Here is a 27,368-nt window from a genome sequence, read left to right as displayed (position 1 = left end):
GAACCGACAAGAAATAAGATGAAAGTGTTTTTAAATTGATTTCGAAAATTTAATTTTGATCATAATTTTTATATTTTTAATTTTCAGAGCTTGTTTTTAATCCAAATATAACATATTTATATGTTTTTGGAATCAGAAAATGATGAAGAATAAGATGAACGTAAATTTGGATCGTTTTATAAAACAATTATTTTTTTTACAATTTTCAGATTTTTAATGACCAAAGTCATTAATTAATTTTTAAGCCACCATGCTGAAATGCAATACCGAAGTCCGGCCTTAAAAAATGAGGGTGTGACAGTGCCGCCTCAACTTTTACAAAAAGCCGGATATGACGTCATCAAAGGTATTTATCGAAAAAAAAAAAGGTCCGGGGATATCATTCCCAGGAACTCTCATGTAAAATTTCATAAAGATCGGTCCAGTAGTTTGGTCTGAATCGTTCTACACACACATACGCACAGACAGACAGACAGACAGACAGACAGACAGACAGACACACACACACACACACACACATACACCACGACCCTCGTCTCGATTCCCCCTCTATGTTAAAACATTTAGTCAAAACTTGACTAAATGTAAAAACGAAACGACTGAAAGCAGACAGCAAGCATAATTTGTATATCTCCCCCCCCCCCCCCCCCCCCCCAATAACCAGTGGGGCGACCATCCCCGACCAAGTGCGTCCCCAGATGGGGGAACAGCCCACAGATATGGGGGTTAGCTGCAAAATAAGCTAGGCTCGCCTGGACCAGAAATGTGTATGACTGCGGGGATCCTACCAGGAGAGGGGCGGGGCAACAGGTGGCTCTGTTTACCTCCATGAAATACCTCATGTATCCTATGACGGTTTCATCACGCGGGCAAGAGGCGCGGTAAAACCTTTAGCTACGGGGTGGGCTCCTCGGAGAAACAATCCCCCCCTGTGCTCCCAGGGTAGGACATATGCGCCAGGAGCTAAGGGTGGGGCAACCCCTACAGAAAACCTAGAGGGCTGAAGACGGAGGTATGGAGCCTGCATGGCGCTTCTCGAACAAATCACTGTACCACGCATTATCTGCCATCATGACACTTGGAGACTGAACTGGACATCGACAAGGATAAGTTTCTGTTTGTATGAGCTTGGTCCCCCTCGTCTTCCACCACCAAACACCTCACATACTTATACACACACACACACACACACACACACACACACACACACACACACACACACACCCATAGCACATACTAACTTTTCCGTAATATCTTCACAATATCTTTTTTTATCATTGCATGCAGTCATCATTTTGTTACTGACCATTTTGTTTGTTTCTAATTGATAGCAATTGTTGTTCAGTCTCTCTGTGCCTAAGGGGTATAATTATAGATTTTGACATCTCATTAAAAATGAAAATTAGGTGTCATGAAATAGGACCATTACCTGTATCATTTCCTTCTGTGTTTACGATCTTTTCCGAAGTTCAGTTTTACAGTAACGTTCATACTCTGTGAATCCTCATCACATGTCGTCATAACTTCTTGTTTAATTTTATAATTGCAAGTTTTCTCTGTTCTCGATTTTCCTCTGTTCTTTTCTTGGTCTTCCTGTTTCTTTTCTTGACCAGACATGCTTGCACACTCTTTATCACCTTCTCTGTTATCTTCCTTGGACAGATCTTCATCATCACTGTCTATATACTCTTGTTCCTCTTCATTGCTGTCTACACTTTCCGAGTCCTCGACTCTCCTACACTTCCCAGCATAACCACCTCTGGTTCCATTCCTTCCTTTTCTTGGATTTTTACGGTTGCTCGTTTTGTTGTCACGTGTTTCTGGAAAGGCCTCTGTTGCTTCACCATCGTCTGTGGATTTGGGCTTTTCCAAGGATTTCCCCTTGGGCTTTTCCAGGGCTTTTCCCATGGCCTTTCTCATGAGGACGATCTCATCTTCTTTGGAGCTGATAGGGGCTTTAGCAACAACCCTCACCACTTTTAAAGGCCTGATTTTATACAAAGGTGGGTTCTCCATTTTGTGCACACCTTTCAAGTGCTTTCTCAGGTGAATAGACTGAGTGAACGCTGCAGGGCACAGCTTACACAGGTATGGTCTTTCACCAGTGTGTGTGCGCTTGTGAGTCACTAACGATGAAGAGTAAGGGAATTTCCTGCCACACTCGTTACACGTGTATGGCTTGTAGCCCGAGTGTGTCCTTTCATGGAGTTCTACGCCCTTTTTGCTTTTGAACTTGCCTCCACAGAGGTCACAAGAAAAGCGTTTGACATCAGAATGATTATTAATGTGCGTCTTTATGTCAAACCTGCTGAACTTCTTATGGCAGATGGGGCAGGTGTGGTTTTTGTCATCGTAGTGCCTGGCCATGTGCACGTTCAGGTGGGACGACCAAGCGAAGCCTTTACCGCACACTGAGCACGCATGCGGTTTCTCACCACAGTGAACGAAGCGATAGTGGGCCGTCAAGGTACTTTTGTACACAAAAGCTGCCCCGCAGACGCTGCAGGTGTGTTCGCGAATGCCAGCATGGATCTTGTAATGTTGCGTCCTTGCTGATTTGGTCTTGTAGGATTTGCCGCACTGTTCGCACACCCACGGGTGTTTTGCATCACGTGGACGCTTCTGGAGGCTGATGGCAGTTGATAACTTTGCAGCATCATGAAGAATCTGCACACACACAAAAAAATGTTAGAACTAAAAACATGCAACAGTTAAAAGAACAAAGGAGATACGATGACACTCAAAACTTACGTACATGAGCAGTGTATACACACACACACACACACACGCGCGCGCACGCACACACGCACGCACGCACGCACGCACGCACGCACGCACACACACATACACACACACACACACAGGTTTGCAGGTTGTAATACACAGATCCATCTTCTCTCGCAAGGCTAAATTTACCTTCTGATTTTTTTGTGACAGTGTCTAAGAACCTTACGATTTTTGAATCTGTACACCCTTGGCTGCATTAACAAACAAACAGAACAAGGCGCGTAAGGCGAATTAATTACTACATTTAGTCAAGCTGTGGAACTCACAGAATGAAACTGAACGTAGTCCGCCGCTAGTGCAAAAGGCAGTGAAAGTGACGAGCCTGTTTGGCGCGGCAGCGGTTGCGCTGTGCTTCATAGCACGCTTTACTGTACCTCTCTTCGTTTTAACTTTCTGAGCGTGTTTTTAATCCAAACATATCATATCTATATGTTTTTGGAATCAGGAACCGACAAGGAATAAGATGAAATAGTTTTTAAATCGATTTCAGAAATTTAATTTTGATCATAATTTTTATATTTTTAATTTTCAGAGATTGTTTTTAATCCAAATATAACATATGTATATGTTTTTGGAATCAGAAAAGGACGAAGAATAAGATGAAATTGTTTTTGGATCGTTTAATAAAAAATAATTTTAATTACAAGTTTCCGATTTTTAATGACCAAACTCACTCATTAGTTTTTAAGCCACCAAGCTGAAATGCAATACCAAACCCCGGCCTTCGTCGAAGATTGCTTTGCCAAAATTTCAATCAATTTAATTAAAAAATGAGGGTGTGACAGTGCCGCCTCAACTTTTAAAAAAAGCCGGATATGACGTCATCAAAGGTATTTATCGAAAAAATGAAAAAAAACGTCCGGGGATATCATACCCAGGAACTCTCATGTCAAATTTCATAAAGATCGGCCCAGTAGTTTAGTCTGAATCGCTCTACACACACACACACACAGACACACACACACACGCGCACACACACACAGACACACACGCACACACACACACATACACCACGACCCTCGTCTCGATTCCCCCCTCTATGTTAAAACATTTAGTCAAAACTTGACTAAATGTAAAAAAAGAAAGATTTTCAGCTATTTCCACAGCTTTCCTCATTCTTCCTAGGCCTTAAGTATCCTTGATTTCTGAGGTTTTTCATGCACATGCCCGATGAATGTACGTTTTTGTGTCGAATGTTGCAGACTATGCTGAACAATGGTCACAATGTACCACCAGTTGTGATACATGAACCTTGTATCACACACTTCACAAGTGTACGGCTTTTCAGTTTTCTCATGTGGCATTTCAGCCCAGACTTTTGCTTGAATTTAGCACTGTACTGTTCACATTCTAAAATCTTTACTTTCTCGTGATTCTTCACGCGAAGTCATATGTGGGACTGATTCTCTGTAGAGGTGTGTTGTAATATGTTATTTTTCAAATGTAATGAGTAGGAATAATCGTTTCCATAAACAGAGCAAACAGTGTTTCCTTGAGATTAGTAAATGAAAAATTAGCTGCCAAGAGCTGCTTCTGAACAGGAAAATCTTCCTGCACTCTAGCGTGGATTTTTCATAAGAGTGGAGGAAAAATCGTTCCCAAACCCAGATGAGTACATAGATGATGTGGTATTGATTGTCCCCTTATTGGTTTTATGTCAGTCTATTAGAAAGACCATCAGGTCGACGTACTTGTGAATGTTGCATCTTGTCCATAATAGACAATGTTCCGAAATACCATTTTTATTGGGGGTGGAAGAGTGGTTTTTCCTGGAAATCCTATGAGACATTGTACGCCAATCACTAGCGAGTGGCATGTCTTCCATAAACTAACTTTTCTCGTTTCTTGATTTTTGACAACTTAGTTTTACCGACTGTCCGTGAGTAGAAAGTACAGACAACAGTGGGTCCTTTTCCACACGGAGATAGGTAAGGACAGTGGAACCCCCCTTTTCCACACGGAGATAGGTAAGGACAGTGGAGCCCCCCTTTTCCACACGGAGATAGGTAAGGACAGTGGAGCCCCCCCTTTTCCACACGGAGATAGGTAAGGACAGTGGAACCCCCCTTTTCCACACGGAGATAGGTAAGGACAGTGGAGCCCCCCTTTTCCACACGGAGATAGGTAAGGACAGTGGAGCCCCCCTTTTCCACACGGAGATAGGTAAGGACAGTGGAGCCCCCCTTTTCCACACAGAGATAGGTAAGGACAGTGGAACCCCCCTTTTCCACACGGAGATAGGTAAGGACAGTGGAGCCCCCCTTTTCCACACAGAGATAGGTAAGGACAGTGGAACCCCCCTTTCCACACGGAGATAGGTAAGGACAGTGGAACCCCCCTTTTCCACACGGAGATAGGTAAGGACAGTGGAGCCCCCCTTTTCCACACGGCGATAGGTAAGGACAGTGGAACCCCCATTTTCCACACGGCGATAGGTAAGGACAGTGGAGCCCCCCTTTTCCACACGGAGATAGGTAAGGACAGTGGAGCCCCCCTTTTCCACACGGAGATAGATAAGGACAGTAGAACCCACCTTTTCCACACGGAGATAGGTAAGGACAGTAGAACCCCCCTTTTCCACACGGAGATAGATAAGGACAGTAGAACCCACCTTTTCCACACGGAGATAGATAAGGACTGTGGAACCCCCCTTTTCCACACGGCGATAGGTAAGGACAGTGGAACCCCCCTTTTCCACACGGAGATAGGTAAGGACAGTGGAACCCCCCTTTTCCACACGGAGATAGATAAGGACAGTGGAACCCCCCTTTTCCACACGGAGATAGGTAAGGACAGTGAAGCCCCCCTTTTCCACACGGAGATAGGTAAGGACAGTGGAGCCCCCATTTTCCACACGGCGATAGGTAAGGACAGTGGAACCCCCCTTTTCCACACGGAGATAGATAAGGACAGTGGAACCCACCTTTTCCACACAGAGATAGATAAGGACTGTGGAACCCCCCTTTTCCACACGGAGATAGGTAAGGACAGTGGAACCCCCCTTTTCCACACGGAGATAGATAAGGACTGTGGAACCCCCCTTTTCCACACGGAGATAGGTAAGGACAGTGGAGCCCCCCCTTTTCCACACAGAGATAGGTAAGGACAGTGAAGCCCCCTTTTTCCACACGGAGATAGGTAAGGACAGTGGAGCCCCCCTTTTCCACACGGAGATAGGTAAGGACAGTGAAGCCCCCCTTTTCCACACAGAGATAGGTAAGGACAGTGGAACCCCCCTTTTCCACACGGAGATAGGTAAGGACAGTGGAACCCACCTTTTCCACATGGAGATAGGTAAGGACAGTGGAGCCCCCCTTTTCCACACGGAGATAGATAAGGACTGTGGAACCCACCTTTTCCACACGGAGATAGATAAGGACAGTGGAACCCCCCTTTTCCACACGGAGATAGATAAGGACTGTGGAACCCCCCTTTTCCACACGGAGATAGGTAAGGACAGTGGAGCCCCCCTTTTCCACACGGCGATAGGTAAGGACAGTGGAACCCCCCTTTTCCACACGGAGATAGGTAAGGACAGTGGAGCCCCCCTTTTCCACACGGAGATAGATAAGGACAGTAGAACCCACCTTTTCCACATGGAGATAGGTAAGGACAGTGGAGCCCCCCTTTTCCACACGGAGATAGGTAAGGACAGTGAAGCCCCCTTTTCCACACGGAGATAGGTAAGGACAGTGGAACCCCCCTTTTCCACACGGAGATAGGTAAGGACAGTGGAGCCCCCCTTTTCCACACGGAGATAGGTAAGGACAGTGGAGCCCCCCTTTTCCACACGGAGATAGGTAAGGACAGTGGAACCCCCTTTTCCACACGGAGATAGATAAGGACAGTAGAACCCACCTTTTCCACACGGAGATAGGTAAGGACAGTGGAACCCCCCTTTTCAGACCCCCCAATTTCAGACTTCCTCCCTTTTAAGACCCTGTTTTCTTAGACTTTCTAGGGCGGCGACGTAGCTTAGTTGGTAGCGCGCTGGCTTTGTAGCCAGTTGGTCGCTATCAGTGTGGGTTCGATCCCCACGTTCGGCGAGAGATTTATTTCTCGGAGTCAACTTTGTGCAGACTCTCTTCGGTGTCCGAACACCCCCGTGTGCACACATGCGCACGAAAAAGATCCCACGTTCACAGCGAAAGTCTCAGGGCTGGGAAAACACGAAGACACGCATGCATCATCTCTCGTCTCTGATTTGTTTGTTTGTTTGTTTGTTTGTTTTGCTTAACGCCCAGCCGACCACGAAGAGCCATATCAGGGCGGTGCTGCTTTGACATTTAACGTGCGCCACACACAAGACAGAAGTCGCAGCACAGGCTTCATGTCTCACCCAGTCACATTATTCTGACACCGGACCAACCAGTCCTAGCACTAACCCCATAATGCCAGACGCCAGGCGGAGCAGCCACTAGATTGCCAATTTTTAAAGTCTTAGGTATGACCCGGCCGGGGTTCAAACCCACGACCTCCCGATCACGGGGTGGACGCCTAAACACCAGGCCAACCGTGCCGGTTCGTCTCTGATTATCATTATCGTATTTCGATACTTTGACGAGACAAACCCAATGCTGGTGTGTCGAAGAAGACAGCCACAGCGGGCTTGTTCGAATCAAAGTATCACACGATATCTTCAGCGTATTACCAATACCTGTCCCAATATAGACCAGTTGGTCTAAGAGGATGTTTAACCCTAATAGTCAGTCAGACTTTCTATTCATAACCTCTGTAAACTTACCCACAAATCTGACAAAATCAGGTCTTAACAAGAAGGGCAAAGCCCATACGACTCACATGCTTGACCTTGACCTTTACATGACCTTGACCTTCAGGGTCAAGGTCAAATAACTAAACCTAGCAATGACATCATACACTAAGAACTGCTTTACACATTTTTCCTACCAAAATACATGTGACCTTGACCCAAGGTCAAGGTCATCCAAGGTCATGCAACACAAAGCTGTTAATTCAAGACATAGGAAGTACAATGGTGCTTATTGGCTCTTTCTACCATGAGATATGGTCACTTTTAGTGGTTCACTACCTTATTTTGGTCACATTTCATAAGGGTCAAAGTGACCTTGACCTTGATCATATGTGACCAAATGTGTCTCATGATGAAAGCATAACATGTGCCCCACATAATTTTTAAGTTTGAAACAGTTATCTTCCATAGTTCAGGGTCAAGGTCACTTCAAAATATGTATACAATCCAACTTTAAAGGACCCTTGCGACCTTGACCTTGAAGCAAGGTCAACCAAACTGGTGTCCAAAGATAGGGCTTACATTGCCCTGTATAGCATACATAGCTAAGGTTGCCATTCTCAATAACTTCAGAAAAAAATGCAAAAATGTGAAAAATGGTCGTTTTTAAGACAACAATTGTGACCTTGAACTTGAAGTGAGGTCAAGTTGCCGCACATGTTTTTTGAGATCTTGTAACCATACACCATCAGGCCACATCAGGTGTTGATAGACTTAATAGTGTCCAAGAAATATCCAACGTTAAAGTTTTCCGGACGGACGGACGGACGGACGACGGGACAGACGGACGGACGGACGGACAGACGACTCGGGTGAGTACATAGACTCACTTTTGCTTCGCATGTGAGTCAAAAAGGGGGGAGTTTTAAAATGGGGGTAAGTTTACAGAGGTTATGAATAGAAAGTCTGACTGACCCACAAAACATGTACAGTGGAACCGCCCTTTTAAGACCTCCACAAATCTGACAAAATCAGGTCTTAAAAAGGGGGTTCCACTGTACATGTTTTGTGGGTGTAAGCGTCCTGATTCTGTTAAAATGAACTTCCCAATGTGCATGAATTTCCACCATTGATGACCTCAAAGATTTGTTTCTCGTGTCAGCTGATGTTATTTGGAGGAATATACTCATGATTTACTTGTAAGACTATCAAACAGTTGCTTGAGTGTGTGTGTGTGTGTGTGTGTGTGTGTGTGTGTGTGTGTGTGTGTGTGTGTGTGTGTGTGTGTGTGTGTGTGTGAGAGAGAGAGAGAGAGAGAGTGAGAGAGAGAGAGAGAGGGTGTATGTGTGTGTGTGTGTGAGAGAGAGAGAGAGATAGAGAGAGAGAGAGAGAGAGATCGAGAGATCGAGAGAGAGAGAGAGAGAGAGAGAGGGTGTGTGGGTGTGTGGGTGTGTGTGAGAGTGAGAGAGAGAGAGAGAGAGAGAGAGAGAGAGAGAGAGGGAGAGAGAGAGAGTGAGTATGTGTGTGTGTGTGTGAGAGAAAGACAGAGATAGAGACAGACATAGTCAGAAAGAGAAGGGGGAGGGGGGAGGTGATTGAAATGGCAATCAAACAACCAACCCACTAAGAAAACAGAGACTATCAACTTATTTCTTTTTATTTCAACCCAATAAAGATGTATTCTTGATCAAAAAGGGTTAGACAGAAAGAATGGCTGCCCGCTGTAGTTACAAAACAGCATATTTCTGTCTCTAAAAAAATCAACAACAAAAAATAAATAAATAACACTAAAGGAAAAAAGAAGAAGAAGAGAAAAAGACAAAGAAGATAAAGATGGACAGTAAAACAATATACATAATACAAAGCTGGGAACCCCTGTTTTGCACTTGGAGTATTCTCAAACAAACTTGGTGTATTTTCAGAAAAATGAGCGTACTCCACACAGCATTTAACATCTATGATTCAAACATGCTTTGCATGCGTCCCTCGCACAGTTAATTAAGTTTACCGAAACATTTAAAACAAATGCTTCTTGCACTGTTTATACTGACAAAAACTGTGATCATGTGTCAAAATACTGGATCGGCTTCGGAGTGCGTTTGTGAAGAAAAGTAGTCCAGGAATTTTTCTCGTCGTATTTATTATCCACTGACCGTCCTGATCGTATTCTAGACAATCATGCGTACAAAATACGCCGAAATCGTATGGGTTCCTAGGTCTGATAATAATAATAATAATAATAATAATCTTTCTTTTCTTTATTTGGTGTTTAACGTCGTTTTCAACCACGAAGGTTATATCGCGACGGGGAAAGGGGGGGGAGATGGGATAGTCACTTGTTAATTGTTTCTTGTCCACAAAAGCACTAATAAAAAAATTGCTCCAGGGGCTTGCAACGTAGTACAATATATTACCTTACTGGGAGCATGCAAGTTTCCAGTACAAAGGACTTAACATTTCTTACATACTGCTTGACTAAAATCTTTACAAACATTGACTATATTCTATACAAAAAACACTTAACAAGGGTAAAAGGAGAAACAGAATCCGTTAGTCGCCTCTTACGACATGCTGGGGAGCATCGGGTAAATTCTTCCCCCTAACCCGCGGGGGGGTAATAATAATAATAATAATAATATACAGTAACAACCAACCTGCCAGGGGGAAAAACCCACAAAAGATTTTCTTTGATTGTTGACAAAACATATAATAAAAGTAAACATTATCCAACAAGGTTTGCTATCAAAGCAATTTGTTTTACTTGTACATATAGATACATATACAAAAAATGTTCACAACCTGGTAAATTAAACTTAATAATTTCTTCAGTATACATAAATTGTGTACTTATATATATGGGCCAAAGTCAAAAGGTGCCAAATGGAACACTATATTTTCATTTTATGTTTTATACTCTTTTTTTTTGCATTTTTGACACTATTAATTAATGTACTTTTAATGTTTTTTAAAACTAACCCTGCAGTTTTTCAACCAACTGAATAAATTTGTGTTTTGTGTCCTGCTCTGAAATCTGTTTCTCGTGACATACATCTTCAGTGCTGTTTTTTGTTACCTTAAATGCCAATTTCAAGATGGAAATATATCTTTTTGTACAAAATCCAACACACTCTTTTGAATTATGGTCAAAAGAAATGTTCAAATATAATATCTTTTAAGCATGGCCATCATGAAAATGTCACGTCACTAGAAACAGATTTTTGGATTTTCTGCAAATCTTCCTAGAAAAAACAACAAAGACTTTTCAGACAAACCATGTAGCATTTGTTTTCTAACATTTATGTAACTTGTGTAAAGAGACAAGAAAATTCTGAAGTAAATTTTTGCATGAAAAACAACACTTTTCCAGTTTCTTGTGACAAGTCAGTGTGACGGAAGAGATTAATTTTCCGTCACATGTTACGAGAAACACTTTTATTAACATTAATAATCATGTAAAATTGAAAGTTAGTTGTGTGCTTCTGTTCCGTAAAACTTCGTTAACATAACATTACAAATAAGAATAAGCACTCAGTTTTTCTTAGAAGGATGTTCTTTCATGTCTCTCGTTATTTTTGGACCCCGCGTTGTTCCCTGTGACGTGTAAAAAAGCGTGTGACGGATTCAGAAAACGTACCCGGTCGCAAGGACGCCATGCGTTCGAATGTGCCAGAAACTCGTATGTCGCTCAGACCACTTTGCGGATGTCATAAAAGCAGCTGCCGTTAATCGAGATCGAAAGTAAGGTGCCGAAAATCGCGTGCTGTCTCTCGTGACGTTTGTGACAGATTTTTTGCAATGTGTCAAAACTCATTTTAATTTTGGTACCATGCTATTTTTTGAACTTTTAATATGTAGCCTACATTGATAACGTTTTGTTGACCCCAAAACGATGGCTCTTTCTTTTCATTTTCTTTATGCAAAAAAGCAAAGAAAGAGGAATTTAGTGTGACAGAACATGTCACAGGAGACTAGTTTTTTAACCTTCAAATTCTCAATGTTGATTGTTTTTTTCATATTGAAGATCAATTCAAATAAAAGAATGAACTTTACTGAACCGGCCCATCTATTCTTTATTTAAGAAAAAACAAGGTTACACTGTTTAATTTTGCATTTCTAATGACACCCAAAAACGAGGCTTTAGAAACGGCAAAAAATAGGGGGAAATTAGGATAAGAAATTCATAAAAAAATACTTACTATCAACTTTGTGTTCTGAAACTTTGGCAATATCATCTGCAAACACTTTAGTACAATGTTATTGAGAGCTTTAGTTAAAATATTAAAAAAATCTTTAATTTATTAGCCTTTTAAAAATGTCACATGACAAGAGGCACCTTTTGACTTTGGCCCATATATTAACAGCCCTCCCCATGCGCGCACACACACACACCCACACACACTTGACAGCCCGCTATCAATATTCGTGTAGAACAACTTTTGGGGGATACATGTATCTTCAGTTCTTATGATTTTCTTCTTGACTTGAGCACCAAAATCACCAGACAGACTAAAGCAGCACTTTGCACTAAAACATGTTACTGAGTATACTGACATTAGAAATGTGACATATAAAATACATATATCTTTAACTTAATTAATTGAGGGAGAAAAGTAGAAATAATATAACTTCACAAAGAAGGCAAACGTACATTATGTGGAGGGGGCTTAACTCTCCATTATGGCAGCTTCAAAAGGCAAAGACTGAACGAGAGTTACAACAGTTTTGTCCCCTGACAAGCCTGACTATTCCCTGAGAGAAATAGCTTGGTGACAATGCCAGTTCAGAAATTGGAAACCAATCTATTGACAAAGGCTGTGTGCAAAATATTGATCCCAAAAATCACATCAAGAATCTCATCAATGAGTCATACTGTTAAAGATGACAACAGTTAAGTCAAGGTTCAATTATCAACCATCTAAATGAAAAAAATAACTTCATCAGTGTTTGACTTTGTTTGCAGTTGACCATTTTGGTTTCGTTTTCAGTATTTCTCAAAGCTAATCACACAAACAGCTGAGGAAGAGATGTCAAAGTCTTATTCTTTCTTTTTAGCCGTCCTTTGTCTTTCACCTTTGCACATTCATATTCTTGCTGGTCTTCATGGATCTCTGATCTGCATAGTTTGTCATCCGGAAACACATATTTAAGGTATGGATTCACATGTTTGGGGTTCAAGTCCCTCTTCAGAGTTTTTGATTTCGCATATTTCCTTTTGCATCATCATAATGTCAGAATCTCTTTCACTTTCAGCTTCTTTTTCTGGTCTGCCTCCTTTATACTCTTTCATAGGAATGAAAGCATCACTTTCACTGACAGCTTCCTTTTCTGGTCTGCCTCCTTTACACTCTTTCATAGGAATGAAAGCATCACTTTCACTGACAGCTGTCTTTTTTGGTCTGCCTACTTTACGCTTTTTTCCAGGAATATCACCACCACTTTCATAGTGTGTCATAGGAATGAAAGCATCACTTTCACTGACAGCTGTCTTTTTTGGTCTGCCTACTTTACGTTTTTTTCCAGGAATATCACCACCATTTTCACCGGCAGCTATCTTTTTTGGTCTGCCTACTTGACGGTTTTTTCCAGGAATATCACCACCATTTTCACCGGCAGCTATCTTTTTTGGTCTGCCTACTTGACGCTTTTTTCCAGGAATATCACCACCATTTTCACCGGCAGCTATCTTCTTTGGTCCGCCTACTTTACGCCTTTTTCCAGGAACATCACCACCATTTTCACCGGCAGCTATCTTTTTTGGTCTGCCTACTTGACGCTTTTTTCCAGGAATATCACCACCATTTTCACCGGAAGCTATCTTTTTTGGTCTGCCTACTGTACCCTTCTTCCCAGGAATGTAACTACCATTTTCGTCAATAGCTGTCTGTTTTGGTCTACCTCTTTTATGCTTCTTCTCAGGAAAGTTATTTCCGCTTTCACAGACAGCAGTCTGTTTTGGTCTGCCTTCTTTGTGCTTCTTCCCATGCATGTTAGCATCACTTTTACTGACAGCAGTCTGTTTTGGTCTACCTCTTTTACTCTTTTTCTTAGGAGAGCCAGCATCGCTTTCACTCACATCAGCCTTTTTGGGTCTACTGCTTTTCGGTTTCTTCTCAGAAAAGTCACTATTACTTTCACCTATATCAAGAATGTTTTCATCGCTTTCATTAATGGCTGCCTTTTTGGGTCTACCTCTTTTGCGCTTCAACGTCGGCTCAAGATCTGAAGGGGTTACAGAGTTAGCAGTGGACGTGGTAGCAGACCACCAGTCTTCATCACCACAAGAAGAATCATGCATCTCTGCCATCTTTGCCACAAGTTTTGCTTCCTTCATTTCTTTGGCCATGCTTTTTGGACCCAGGTTAAGTGGTATTCGCTGCTTTCTAGGCTTGTAGCCTTCCCTTTTGGGTTTTTGGTGCATCAGCTCCATGTGTGTGTTTCGGTGTGAGTGTTGGCGGAATGCAGCTGAGCACAGACGACACTTGAAAGGTCTTTCGTCGTTGTGGGAACGCATGTGGGCCGTTAAGGTGTGCAAGTGAGCAAAGGAAGCTGAACACAGCTTGCAGTGGTATGGCTTTTCTCCTGTGTGTCTCCTCATATGGACAAGCAGGTAAGATTTGCTGCCAAAGGCTGATCCACATTCTGAGCATTTATGCGGTTTGATGCCTGCATGTATCTTGAGATGAGTGGAAAGATTGCCTTTCTGGCTGAAACTCTTGCCGCACTGTTCACACTTGAATGGCCTCAATTTACTATGGGTGGACAAGTGGTTGTAAAGATGATTGGACCAGCGAAAGCCAGCCCCGCACAGCTTGCACACAAATGGTCTCTCACCCGTATGTGTCCTGAAGTGTGCTGTCAATGTAGACTTGTACATAAAAGCCTTGCCACAGAACTGACACGAGTGCTCCTTAATGCCAATGTGGATCTTTTTGTGCTGGGATTTGCCGGACGCTGTTCTGTACGTTTTCAAACAGATCTCGCAGGTCCAGGGTCGGGGACCCAGTTTGTTGCGCCTTTGTATGGGGTGGTACGCCTCTGGGTTGACCACTTTGATATTTTGTGGACGATTTCCTCTCAAGGCTCCGTGAACACTAACTCCTTCACAACTCAATGCCTCTGTCACCTTCAAGAGAAGCAAAAGAGACAGCTGCTTAGTGTTTGAAAAGAAAGAAAAGAAAACTTCCCACTTAAAATGTTGGTTTACAGGGCATATGGCCCAGGGGGATAAGGAAGTTAACCACAAATATTTTCTCCATTAAAAAATAATTTGGAATTATGAATTCAACTATGCAACTGTCTCTTTTTTCAGTTCCTTTCGGTCTTGTCAAACAATCAATCCCATGAACAAATGTCATAAAACAACATTGGCCAGGTACACCAGCTATTCCCCCTCATAAGCAGTGACCACAAATGAGCTCATTTAGAAACAACACACACAACCCCCCCACCCTTACCAAGAATTTGCCCAGCCTTCCCTTTATCCACACAGCCCAAGGATTGTCATTTTCATTTTTGAATTCTAAATTTCTTTCTTTATTTGGTGTTTAACGTCGTTTTCAACCACGAAGGTTATATCGCGACGGGGGAAGGGGGGAGATCGGATAGAGCCACTTGTCAATTGTTTCTTCTTCACAAAAGCACTAATCAAAAATTTGCTCCAGGGGCTTGCAACGTAGTACAATATATTACCTTACTGGGAGAATGCAACTTTCCAGTACAAAGGACTTAACATTTCTTACATACTGCTTGACTAAAATCTTTACAAAAATTGACTATATTCTATACAAGAAACACTTAACAAGGGTAAAAGGAGAAACAGAATCCGTTAGTCGCCTCTTACGACATGCTGGGGAGCATCGGTAAATTCTTTCTCATCCCAACCAATATGGGACTCCCCCTAACCCGCGGGGGATTCATTTTTGAATGGCAGTCTGTAAAATGCCTTCATGCCCAAAACATTGCCACCATTTTTGCAGCACTGCCAAACATTTCTTCGGTGAGAAAAAAGTGACAGCTAGGACTGCCTTAAACTTTGGAAAATTGCTCAAACTTTTATGGCCATTTTGGCAGATTTGCCGAAAAAATAAATCCTGGCAACATCCCTGCATTTTTAAGCCCCCACCTGTGTTGCTTTAAAATAAAAGATTACCTGCGGATCAATCTTGAGGTTCACCTTTCCTGCAACCAGAATGTCAGGGGGAAGTTCCTTCAGCCGTACTGAACAATATCGGATTTTCGACTCCTGAAACACAAGAATATGGCGCTGTTGTATACAAATTAAGAATATCAACATGCAGTGAGTTTTCATGCAGAAGAAATTTTAATGTGATTGTACAACTGTAAGATTGTGCTGTATTGCAGTGATGTAAAATATATGGTCAGGAATCTGTCAAGGTGTCCAAATGCAAAAATCCTGTTCTGGATACTTTTATTACTTTGTATTTTATTCTGTTTTTAAATGACTACAATATAAACAATACAGTTATGAAGTATTCCTCATGCAGATTCTATCCATACCAAATTTATGTCTGTCAGTCGTCTGGATGCTGAGAAAATTGACTTTGTTCAAGAAAAAAAGCACCTTTTTGGGCACACAAGGCGTTACGCGAAACGCATGGTACATTGGGCATTGAATAACCAAGTTACTGATAAGGGTATCATCTCAATCTAATTTTTAATAGGTCCAGAAATGGATGGAGAAACATATGTTAGATTAATGAAAGTTTGATCTGAACATAGGTTTTGGATTTTGAACGTTCTTTTTTAGCTGGTCAGTACGTTACATTTGGTGTAAATAATCATGAAAAAAGGGAAACTATCTTAAAAAAATGTTTCTGGTCAAACTTACTTAAAAATCATTGCAGAGGAAAGTCATTAGGTAGGATGATTGTATTTTTTTTTTAAATTGAGCGAAAAAGTTGTGTTTGATGTAATTTAATTGTACTTCTAAGTTAAAAATATGCGTTTGGTGTAAATGAAATTGTATCTACTTGCCCAAACAAGTTTTGTCACAGTCTTTAAATAATGCCATAATACACAAAAGTGTGTGTTTTCTTATACCTCAGACACCTGGTAGTTAAACTATGGTCACAGGATTCCTAGTGCTTGCACCTGTTGGCTTGTAGAGAGACTTAAGTGAGGCCATCTGACAAGGGTGTAAATGTAACGTACATACTGAGAATACTTGAAAATGACAATGAATTTGTTTTAGAGACAGAAGATAACTTATCAGTGCTTGAGAACAACCAGCAAGACCAAACCTTTGTTTCAACATGAAAACAAGCACACTGAATGACAAAATGTACCTCAAAAGGACCACTGTCGGGACATTTTGGTGTAAATGTAACATACATCACCTTGTTTTTTTACTGAGACCATATGCAGCACATAATAATGCTAAAAACAGCACATAACAGTCTGTTGAGGGTTTATGAGCTAAATAAAAGACAAATTACCCTTCAAATGGACCTGCAGATCTTCGGAGCCTTCTGTATGTTACTTTACACCATCCTTTTGTGTAAAGATGTACACACAACCAAAAAGGCACAACCATTAATTTAACCCTTTATTTTGACTTGAGACAGGTAGCTTAGAACAAACAAGTTAGAAATACTGTTTAACTGATGTGAGCATAGCCCATTAAATGTAAATTCAGTACCTTGTACTTGCTGTTTGGTGTAAAGTAACGTACAGATCATGGGTAAAATTAACATTTGGTACCGTAGTGGAGTACCAACCTGACTATTCTATCATGAAAAGGATTTGTTATGATTTCTTGTTTGTAACTCAAAAAACTGCAGACCAAAATAGTGTAAAAATATTTAAAGAGGATGATTTGATAATAATTTCTACACCGCTGACCGTGCTTTTTTCAAATTAAGTAATATTAATAACCTGATGATTGAGGTTAAGGTTTGCAAAACAAATGACATGAAAATTTACTGGAACCTTTTCTGCACTTCCATAGAGAATTTCATCGTTTTAAAAACAGTGTAAATAGGTAAATGTTGAATTGTAACTTTGATTCTGGGCTTTGGTGTAAAGTAATTAACGGATAAATGATTTTGCTTGTATTGAGACAGGAGAAACTTTTTTCAAGTGTTGCTTTAGTACAGATCAACTCTACATTCAGCCATCAAGCCATTGGATAGTGAAACAGTTGCCTAAAGCTGAACCTAAGAAAATGACAGCACCTTGAAATTATGTTATGGTGTAAATGTCATTTGTGCTTTATCTGCAAATATTTGATAAACCGAACACTTGACTGAAAAATAAAATGCTGCAATTGAAGGACAGGAATACCGAGATGTTTATTCATGTAAATTTAAGGAGGTTTAAAAAAGTCTAAAAATTGTAACACTTTTTGGACTCCTTGACAGATTCTTGGCCATATGCAACTGAGCTTGACTGCTATATATAAAACATCAGAAATTGTGAAAGAAACAATTGAAAGTCAGCAGAGACTTTCTTCCGAGATTTGTTAAAATCTCTTAGCAGAGAAAGAGAGAGAGAGAAAAAGTATCCCTTCACAGACAGCCTATTGGGAGCATCAGACCCTCCTCAAGGGGGACCGAGATTTACAATGCAAAGTCCCTTTGTGGGGGACGTATCACAAGGAAATCTAGTCCTGAGGAGGACCATTGTTTTTGTACCTAGACCAGACACGTGTTTCGACACTATTGTGCCTCATCAGTGGTCAAGTATATATATATATGAAAAACAGACACAGCTCTTTTCCTTAAAAACAAAAACAAAACGACAACAACAAAACGACAACAAAACACTACCAAAAAAACAACTCACACACAAAAACAAACAAAAGCGGTGGTATGATTTATAAAAAAACAAACAATATCAATCAAAACTAAAATTGCACAAACACACACACATTCTCTCTCTCTCAACAGTTTTGGAAGATTAGGCTATGCCTAAAACCTTTATCCTTGTGTAATAAAGTTCTGAGTTCTGAGTTCTCTCTCTCTCTCCACACGCATTCCTGCTAACCTCAGGAATTTCTTCGCCACCATCATAACCAGGGTCTGGTACCGTCGCTCTGTCACTGAACGCAGGTCTCCCTCTGCCCCGTCCTCTGCCCCGTCCTCTGCCTCGCCGTCCCCCACCTCTGTTGGAAAAGAGGGAGGAAGAAACCGCTCCCAAGCATCTGCTACTGCTAGACATCGGAAAAGGATCAGGATAAGAATTGTCAACCGGTTCAGCCTTGACCATAATGTGAGCGTTTCTGTAGAGCGCAGTGGGAATGGCTGAAGCTTTTGATCCTGATGAAGCGTCATCCATTGACTCTTGATGACTGGAGGATGAAGGCATGTTAGAAGGATTGGAAGAAGGTGGTTCTTCTGGTATTTGTCCAGAGGATGCTGACTCTGATGATGCTGTTGTTCTTGCTGATGGCCTCAAGGAATTTATTGCCGCTTTTGGTGCTGAATTGGACTTTTTGGAGGGCGTTGCTTTCTTACGTGTGACTTTGGATGATACTGACTCTTTCCATGACTCTTCTTGGGGTTCTGTTTTGACCACAGCATCAAGACCTGCTGCAACCCCCTGGTCTTGCCTGGCTGCCTTATCCTTGTCATCATTTATGTTTCTTTTAACATGGGTGCTGATACTACCCATAGTACTAATGCTTCGGCCAGGTTTAGGTGTTCTCCAGTCCCCTCTGATGACAGTGACTCGGATCTTCTTCTTGCCGCGCTGTATAACAGACGTTGAGCCACCCTTTCTGTTGGCCATCTTGGCAATGTCAGCCCTGTGCAGTCTTGGCCTGCCACCTGCCAAGGCATGGTCATAGCCTTTGTCCTGTGGCTCTGATTTTATCTGCACTGCGGACAAGTCTTGTGTAGAAGCAGGCAGTGTTGGGCTGTTGCTTGATGAATGTTCCACAATGCTGCTGTTGTTTGGTGTGGACGCGGCAGTTACTGCTTCCCAAGCTTGATCAGAGCAATGAGGTGATGTGCTTGGTGGCAAAGTTGTAGAGACTGGTTGATTGCTTTGCCCTTGACAGCTGGAAGTGTCGCAGCTTTGTGAGATAGCAACAGACACAGTGTTTGTATCTATTCCTGTAAGAGTTCTGTTTTCACAGTCTGGCTCTGAAACAGCACGACTGATGGTTCCTGCTGGTGTATATGATTGTGACACTGTTGGGGCTGGCTGACTGCTACGCCCTGGACTGTTTGAAGTGTCTCCATTATGTTCGCTTTGCAGCTCTCCTGCTGTCACAATGTTTTGAACAACTTCTTGACTAATTTCATGTTCACAGTTCTCCTCTAAAACTGAACTAACAATGTCTTTACTTTCAACTGGTGTTGTTTTCGATGGACTATTTTCACATTTTTGGTTAATTACTTCCATGATGACACTGTTGGTTGTTTCAAAGTTACCAACACTAGAAACTGATGATGTGGCCATATCTTTGTTAAAGGGGGTTTTGCAATGTGCAGAATCAGATATAGTCTTTGAAGAATTCCGGATCATGCCATCCTCTGACTGCTGTTCTTGACCAAAATTGGCATTCACGCTTGATGAATCTTGCTCTGAAGCCTGGTCATAACTGTCATATGCCACACAGACATACTCAGAACTTAAGTTTTGATGAGTCACAGCAGCAGGGACTTTGCGAACCAAACCCTCCGTGTCTGTTTCAAGGTTTTTACTGATCTCACTTGTCTCTTGTAGACAAGCGCTGGCTACACTCACTCTAACATTGTCCACTGTCTCTGTTGGCAATTCACAACTTTTTGACTTGTCTCTGCTGGCCTGAATGCACACACTTTCAGGAGCTGCTTTTTGTAGTGCTACGCTCTGTGAATTGAGATTGACTGTTTCTGAAGTATCATCAGCATGTATCATCTTCTCATGAAGTTCTTGACCAGCTGGTTCTTTAGCTTCATCATTGATTTCCATGGAAACTGGATGTGCATTCTCTGTGTGCAAAGCATCAAGTCCACATGTGGTTTTGTCACTTTCCCTTTCTCCATGAAGTATGGATGATATTGAAAATGAACTAAAGTCACCAGTTCTGTGTTTGACGGACAGAAACTCAGGTTCTTGAGATTCTTCAGCAGCTGGATGCCCTGCATTGCTACACTGATTTCCTGTCTGGTTCTCAAACTGGCTGTTTATAATGCTTGATGACACTTTTACACTGCCAATAGAGTCAAGCTCAGTGGCATCAGCAAAACTAGCAGCATCCAAGCCTCGAGTTTTGAAGGGAGCAGTTGTATCAACTGAGGTCTCCCCACAATCCATTTGTGAATCTTGTTCTGCCATAATTCACAATTTCTGTAGCTGTCTTTGGTTCTTCTGGTTGATCTTGATGACTTCTGGAAAAGAAACAAAAGTAATTAGCCATTTTATCATTTCATTATCGTTGCACATAAATCTGCTAATACCTCTAGTGCTAGTAGATCCCAACTACCTGTCAATGGTACACGATGAGGGACTTTACCTTTGGGACAGTATAAAGGGTTAATGAATATGCAGTTAGAAATTCATTAATCCTTATTACAAAAATTAATTTAAATTCAACTGTAGTCTTTAGTCAAAATATCGTTCTATATGATTGCAGATACAAGTCATGTGTATCCTTGTGCCAAATATTATGCATGTCTGATGTATGATGTTGCTGTAAAACCGTTTCCTAGAAATCCAATATGGCGGCTGTTTCCATAGCAACGGCAGTCTGTGTCCATTAGTATTTAAATTTGTTTCATTTATTTACAGTATAAGTCTCTTCAATAACTACCCAGAAAACTAGGTTATTCCATGTATTCTCCAAGTTTAATTTTAATGCCGCTCATTGCCTTAAGGACTGCTTTAAGGCCAATCACTTGCGAGGGGTGTGTCTGGAACACGTGGACATTAAGAGAATGTGTAAAAAGCAAGAGTATTCACTCTTTCACAACCAATACAACCATGACAGAGTTATTTCCGGAGAGTGTCTATCACAGTATCAGTATTAACCTGTGGAAGTGTTGTTGAACATGCCGTGCAGGAGTCACTAAGCAACAGTTTGTATTTTTGCCGCAGATTATGATATAAACAGTCAAAAGCTTAATACACAACTATCTCACAGATGACTACACATACCTTTAGTGTTGCCAGCCAAACGGATCGTTATTAAGTTTGTCTGTTTGCATCACCCGTCAAAATGTAATTAACATTTCCCGTGAACACGTTCTCAGAGGGGCTGTGTGCGGTATGCAAAATAGACCCACATTTTTCATTTTTCATTTCATTTTCATTTTCATTACTTTATTGTCCCATCGCTGGGAAATTCGGATCGCTTCCTCCCAGTGGAAAGCTAGCAGCAACGGAGTCGCGCTACCCAGGTGTCTGCGTGTTTAGGTGTATTCAGCCACCTGCACTTATGGCAGAATGACCAAGGTCTTTTACGTGCCATTGTGATGACACGGGGGTGGGACATGGCTTCCGTCTCTGGGTCTGCACATAAAGTTGACCCGTGTCCGTCCCGGCCCGAATTCGAACCTGCGACCTTCCGATCACAAGTCCAGTGCTCTACCAACTGAGCTACTACCTTCCAAATTATTTTTACGTAATCAAAAACAATGTATTGACGTAAACTACCCAAAATATAAAGAATCTCCCTCTCGCCGAAACTAATACACTTTCATGTGGGCTTTTGGCTTTAGAGATCATGTTCGGGACCTGATGTGAGCCTGATCGAGGGCAGCCCGGAGAATGCATGCTCAAATTATGAGTCAAAAGTAATTCGTAAAAGATTTGCAGTTTTTGACTCCTTGCATGAAAGTAAATGAAACTTTGTATTTTTTTAAACGGATAACTGCCTGACGCATGACTGACAGCCCTAGGGGCTCCGTGCACGTCCTCGATGTGACAATTAAGTTAAGTCACACTGTTCGAAAGAAGAGTGACCGTTAAACTTCAAGATTCACTCTTCTTCTTCCGGTTGGTAGCCAAAGTCCACAAGGACCATCATTGCCACGTTAGGGATGAAGAGAGATCAAGACTCCAACGACAAAAAAAGAAAAAAAGTTGCGTAAGGCGAAATAACAACATTTAGTCAAGCTGTCGAACTCACAGAATGAAACTGAACGCACTGCTTTTTTTCACCAAGACCACATACTCGTAGTTTCGTCAGTCCACCGCTCGTGGCAAAGGCAGTGAAATCAACAAGCCATGCAGATTAGTGCGGTAGTGAATAAGAATAAGAATAAGAATACTTTATTATCTCATAGAGAAATTCAGGCGTGGTACATAACAATAATGCAAACAGGACATTGTTTTTACATAAGACATATAGCACTATATAACAGGGCAGGTTATAAACACACCTCCCACATACCTTTCTGGCCATTCCTTGCATTGTGCTTACGCATTCAGTCATGAACACATATATGTCTCACTTACACATCGCACACATGGACATTCTTATACGCTCAACTTACCCATTCACACATGGACATTCGACCACGCTCCACTTACACATTATTATACGCTCCACTTACACATTCACACATGGGCATTCTTATATGCTCCACTTACACATTCCCACATGGACATTCGACTACGCCCACTTACACATTCCAACATGGACATCTTTAAAGCACTGCGCTTACATATTCTCGCACACCTACGCGTATAACGGACTATGGCTAAACATCATTGCAAAAAATCATAGCATATCACATTCACATATCACAGAAAAAATACGGACGTACATAAAACCAATACATACATGTACATTACTACTGATTGCACTGGCAGAAGAGGGGCTGAGTCGGGTGTGTGGATGTGTTTACATGTTGCCAAGGGTGATGGATTTGGGGATGAAGCTGTTTTGCAGCCTGAGTGTCCTAGCTTTGTGCGTGCGAAGTCTACGGCCAGAGGGAAGGAGTTCATAGAGGTGGGCAAGGACATGGGACCTATCTGAAGCTATCCTCCTACTCTTTCTAACCACACGCTTTTCATACAGGGACTCCACACTTGCTTGCTGCCTGCCAATCACCTTGCTACTGACATTCACCATTCGCACTAAGACATTCCTGTTCTTCACACTCAGACCTCCATACCAGGACACAAAACCAAAAGTGATGACAGACTCGATGAAAGAGCGGTAGAAAGTTTGAAGGATAGAAGGGTTCACATTCAACTTCCTAAGTTTCTGAAGGCAGTAGATGCGTGACTGACATTTTTTGTGTATGAGGGTGGTGTTTGCATTGAAGGACAGCTTATCATCGATAACTGTGCCAAGATACTTATATTCAGTCACACGCTCAACAGTCACACCATCAATCATCAGGTCAGGGATAGGGGCAGGGTTTTTTCTAAAGTCTATCAGAAGTTCTTTGGTCTTTGTCACATTTAGGTCTAACAAGAAGAGCAAACGCTCGATCGAGTCACTTTCGCAGTTCTGAATATTATATGAGGCATCAGATGGACAGGAAGAAATTGCTATTCACAACACAATGAGTCACGTTCACATAAAATTTGAGCCCGGTCACTTTTATAGTTTCCGAGAAAAGCCCAACGTTAAGTTGTGTGTTGCCGAACAGAAAAGGCTAGTTATCTCCCTTGTTTTTCTGATAACGTTCGTAAAAGGCTACAGATGTAAATACTTTGATGTAAAGAATAATCCTACAAAGTTTCAATCACATCCGATGAACTTTGTCAAAGATATAAAATGTCTAATTTTTCCTTTGACGCTGACCTGTGACCTTGAAAAAGGTCAAAGGTCAACGAAACCATCGTTAAAGTGTAGAGGTCATTGGAGGTCACGACTAAACAAAATATGAGCCCGATCGCTTTGATAGTTTCCGAGAAAAGATATAAAATGTCTAATTTTTCCTTTGACGCTGACCTGTGACCTTGAAAAAGGTCAAAGGTCAACGAAACCATCGTTAAAGTGTAGAGGTCATTGGAGGTCACGACTAAACAAAATATGAGCCCGATCGCTTTGATAGTTTCCGAGAAAAGTCCAACGTTAAGGTGGTGTCTACGGACGGCCGGCCGGATGGCCGGCCGGACAGACTAACACTGACCGATTACATAGAGTCACTTTTTCTCAAGTGACTCAAAAAGTGGTCGCGCTGAGCAGGATAACACGCTTTTCTGTATGTCTATTCTAGTCAAAACTTGACTAAATGTAAAAAGGGACGCGAGTATGAAATAATACACTACAGGTAAGGTGGTTAGAACTTAGATCTCGTACTTAGGGTCAACAAAAGTAGGATGTCGAACCTCACACAGAGCTCAGCGTTCGTACAGTTTTTTTGTTCTAAAATTCAAGGACTTTTCAAGGACTTTCAAGACCTTCTGAAGAGAAAATCGAGCACCCTCTTACCTTTAAAGCTCGCAATGAAACACTCGCTGGGATTATACCCCCTTCTCGCACGCCGATTTAAATCATTGGATGTTCAAAAACGAATGATTTAATTTTTGTCAAAGGCGACAGATTCGTAGCAGACGATGATTTGGAAGCAGACAGACTCAAAAGGGATTGTAGGTTACTTTTCAACTTTTTCTTTGAGGTCATCAAATAATAAATCATTGCAATTGTTTGTGGGTGGTTGTTGTGTAATCAGTTTGCAGAATTAGAGTTTTTGAGGACTTTCAAGGATTGTGCCAAGTTTTTAAGCACTTTCAAAGCCTTGAAACTGACCCCCCAAATTCAAGCACTTTCAAGGATTTCAAGCACCTGTACGAACCCTGAGGGCTAAATCCAGTTATTGGGGAGAATATCTGGTAATCTTGAACTTTAGTGTGTTAAATTCATAGCTCAGAATTCAGAGGCATTTGATCCTCCAAATTTGCAGAGCCTGCATTTGTAAGCATAACAAGTCATTTTTAGATCCCTTCGGAGTCACGGCATGAACTGTACAAATGCTCCGAATGTATTTCGTTTACATGCGTCAAAGAACGAATTATTCTAATCAGGGAAGCCAACTCCTGTTGCCTTAGTGAAAACGTAGCCATTCTCGCATAATTTTTGTTGATCAAACAACCAAATTAATTATTATTCTTAAGTTTGGAGCTCAATCCGTTCATTATTTCACAACAAATATTCTTTGGCTTGATTACAGGGACTGGTAATTTGTCTCTTTGTTGAAAACGTAGCCATTCTCGCATCATTTTCGTTGATCAAACAACCAAATTAATTAATTATTCTTAAGTTTGGAGCTCAATCCGTTCATTATTTCATGACAAATATTCTTTGGCTTGATTACAGGGACTGGTATCAAAAATAAGTAAAGAATGGCTCTGGATTCTGAGCTATGAATTTAACACACTAATTGACTAAAGTTCAAGATTACCTAATATCTAGTGGTAATCTTGAACTTTAGCGTGTTAAATTCATAGCTCATAATCAGTCTCCAAATTTGTAGAACCTGCACTTGTAATCATAACAAGTTATTTTTTTAGATCCCTTTGAAGTTACGGAATGAACTCTGATGAACTGAACGAATGCATTTCGTTTACATGGGTCAAAGAAGGAATTATTCATATGAGCGGACAAAGGAGACAACTCTTTCGTGTAAATGATGTCCCATCAGGGGTCGACACTAACTTATTTGGCCTGGGGCCACACTGGCCCCAGAGATGGAAATTGCTGGGGCGGAAAACAAAAATCTGGGGCCCACTCTCAGTATTCACGTGCGGCAATGCATTGTCTGTTTTTTTTCAACATACTGAAGCCATGGAAATTCTTTCAACCATTATGATTTGACATTGAAATTACGACAGCGCTTCGCGAATTTTGCTGCATCGGTCTCCTTTTTTCGTTTCTCTCCACCCTGTTCTTCATCTTCATTTCCATGTCTTTTTACACCAGGGATGTGTCGCCACATTTTGCGTTTGGCATTTGAAGGCGATACTTATCTCTCACGCTAAAGAGTGCAATCTGGGAGTTATTTCCCTTTCGGCATTGTCCTTCAACGATTTCAATGTTTTTTTTTCTTGACTGCGGCATTGATCGTAACGCAAATTGCAGTGACGACTTTGACTGGCGATTTTTAGTGATTGGCTCTGGCATTAGAATTTTCGGTTTGTCATTGTTGGAATTTATCCTGGGGCGGAGTGGGCCCCAAGCTTCGGCAATGTTTGGGGCGGAACACAAAACTCTGGGGCGTTCCGCCCCCCGCCCCCGCTAGTGTCAAACCCTGCCCATGGTTGACAACGTACGCCACTTTTGGTGCATTTTCGTCGATTGAACAACCAAATTAATTAATTATGCTTAAGTTTGGAGCTCAATCCGTCAATTAATTTCACGACAAATGTTCTTTGGCTTGCTCACATGGACTTGTATCAAAAATAAGTCAAGAATGTCACTGGATTCTGAGCTATGAATTTAACACGCTAAAGTTCAAGATTACCTATCTAGTTTTCACCCTTGTAAAGGGATAGGTCGATCAAGATGCTTACGTGTTGATACACCTGTAATCGCTGTATGCGATAACCAAAGCTACAAAATCGTTTTTCACTTTCACTGAAAGTTTCAGGTGCCTATGATAATGATTTGCTTGCATTGTTGCAAGCTGGCCGAGCAGCACCAGCCAAGTATTAATGTACTAAAAAGCAAACATATTCTTCGACATTAGCATGCATCAGTCCTATCGCTTTTTATCGGTGTTCTTGCAGACTTTCATAACACACATTTTCAAGTCTCACACCTTCACCTTAGCATTTGTGTTGATGATCGTTTTGCAGAAGATCCTCTTTCGGAGGCGGAAGTGTGTCACCAAAGTGCAAGTAGAGCTAGACAATTTTATTTTTATAAAACCGCAAAGGCTGATCCTGAACAAAAATGTATGTTTAAAATGTTTAATGCATTTAAACATTATTGAACAATGTAATAGTAATGCAAGGCACCCAAAAC

The 27,368-nt window shown here is 41.5% G+C and overlaps 1 protein-coding gene across 2 annotated transcripts; it reads right to left on the bottom strand.

Annotated features, from left to right (window-relative positions):
- Window positions 1–657: 657 nt before the first annotated feature.
- On the bottom strand, window positions 658–27,229 carry LOC138952781 (uncharacterized). 2 transcript variants are annotated; one of them, XM_070324513.1, is made up of 4 exons: window positions 27,169–27,229; window positions 18,503–20,835; window positions 15,648–15,740; window positions 658–2,667 (listed from the first exon to the last, which is right to left on the bottom strand). In XM_070324513.1, exons 2-4 carry the CDS (start codon window positions 20,780–20,782, stop codon window positions 1,435–1,437), a joined length of 3,606 nt encoding a protein of 1,201 aa, XP_070180614.1. In that variant the 5' UTR covers window positions 20,783–20,835; window positions 27,169–27,229; the 3' UTR covers window positions 658–1,434. The 2 variants fall into 2 exon arrangements, with proteins under 2 accessions (XP_070180614.1, XP_070180613.1); XM_070324512.1 differs by lacking the exon at window positions 658–2,667 and adding an exon at window positions 9,138–14,621.
- Window positions 27,230–27,368: the final 139 nt, after the last annotated feature.

This window comes from Littorina saxatilis, linkage group LG17, assembly GCF_037325665.1.
Source record: "Littorina saxatilis isolate snail1 linkage group LG17, US_GU_Lsax_2.0, whole genome shotgun sequence".
NCBI lineage: Eukaryota > Metazoa > Mollusca > Gastropoda > Littorinimorpha > Littorinidae > Littorina > Littorina saxatilis.
This window is presented reverse-complemented; position numbering and strand designations above follow the sequence as displayed.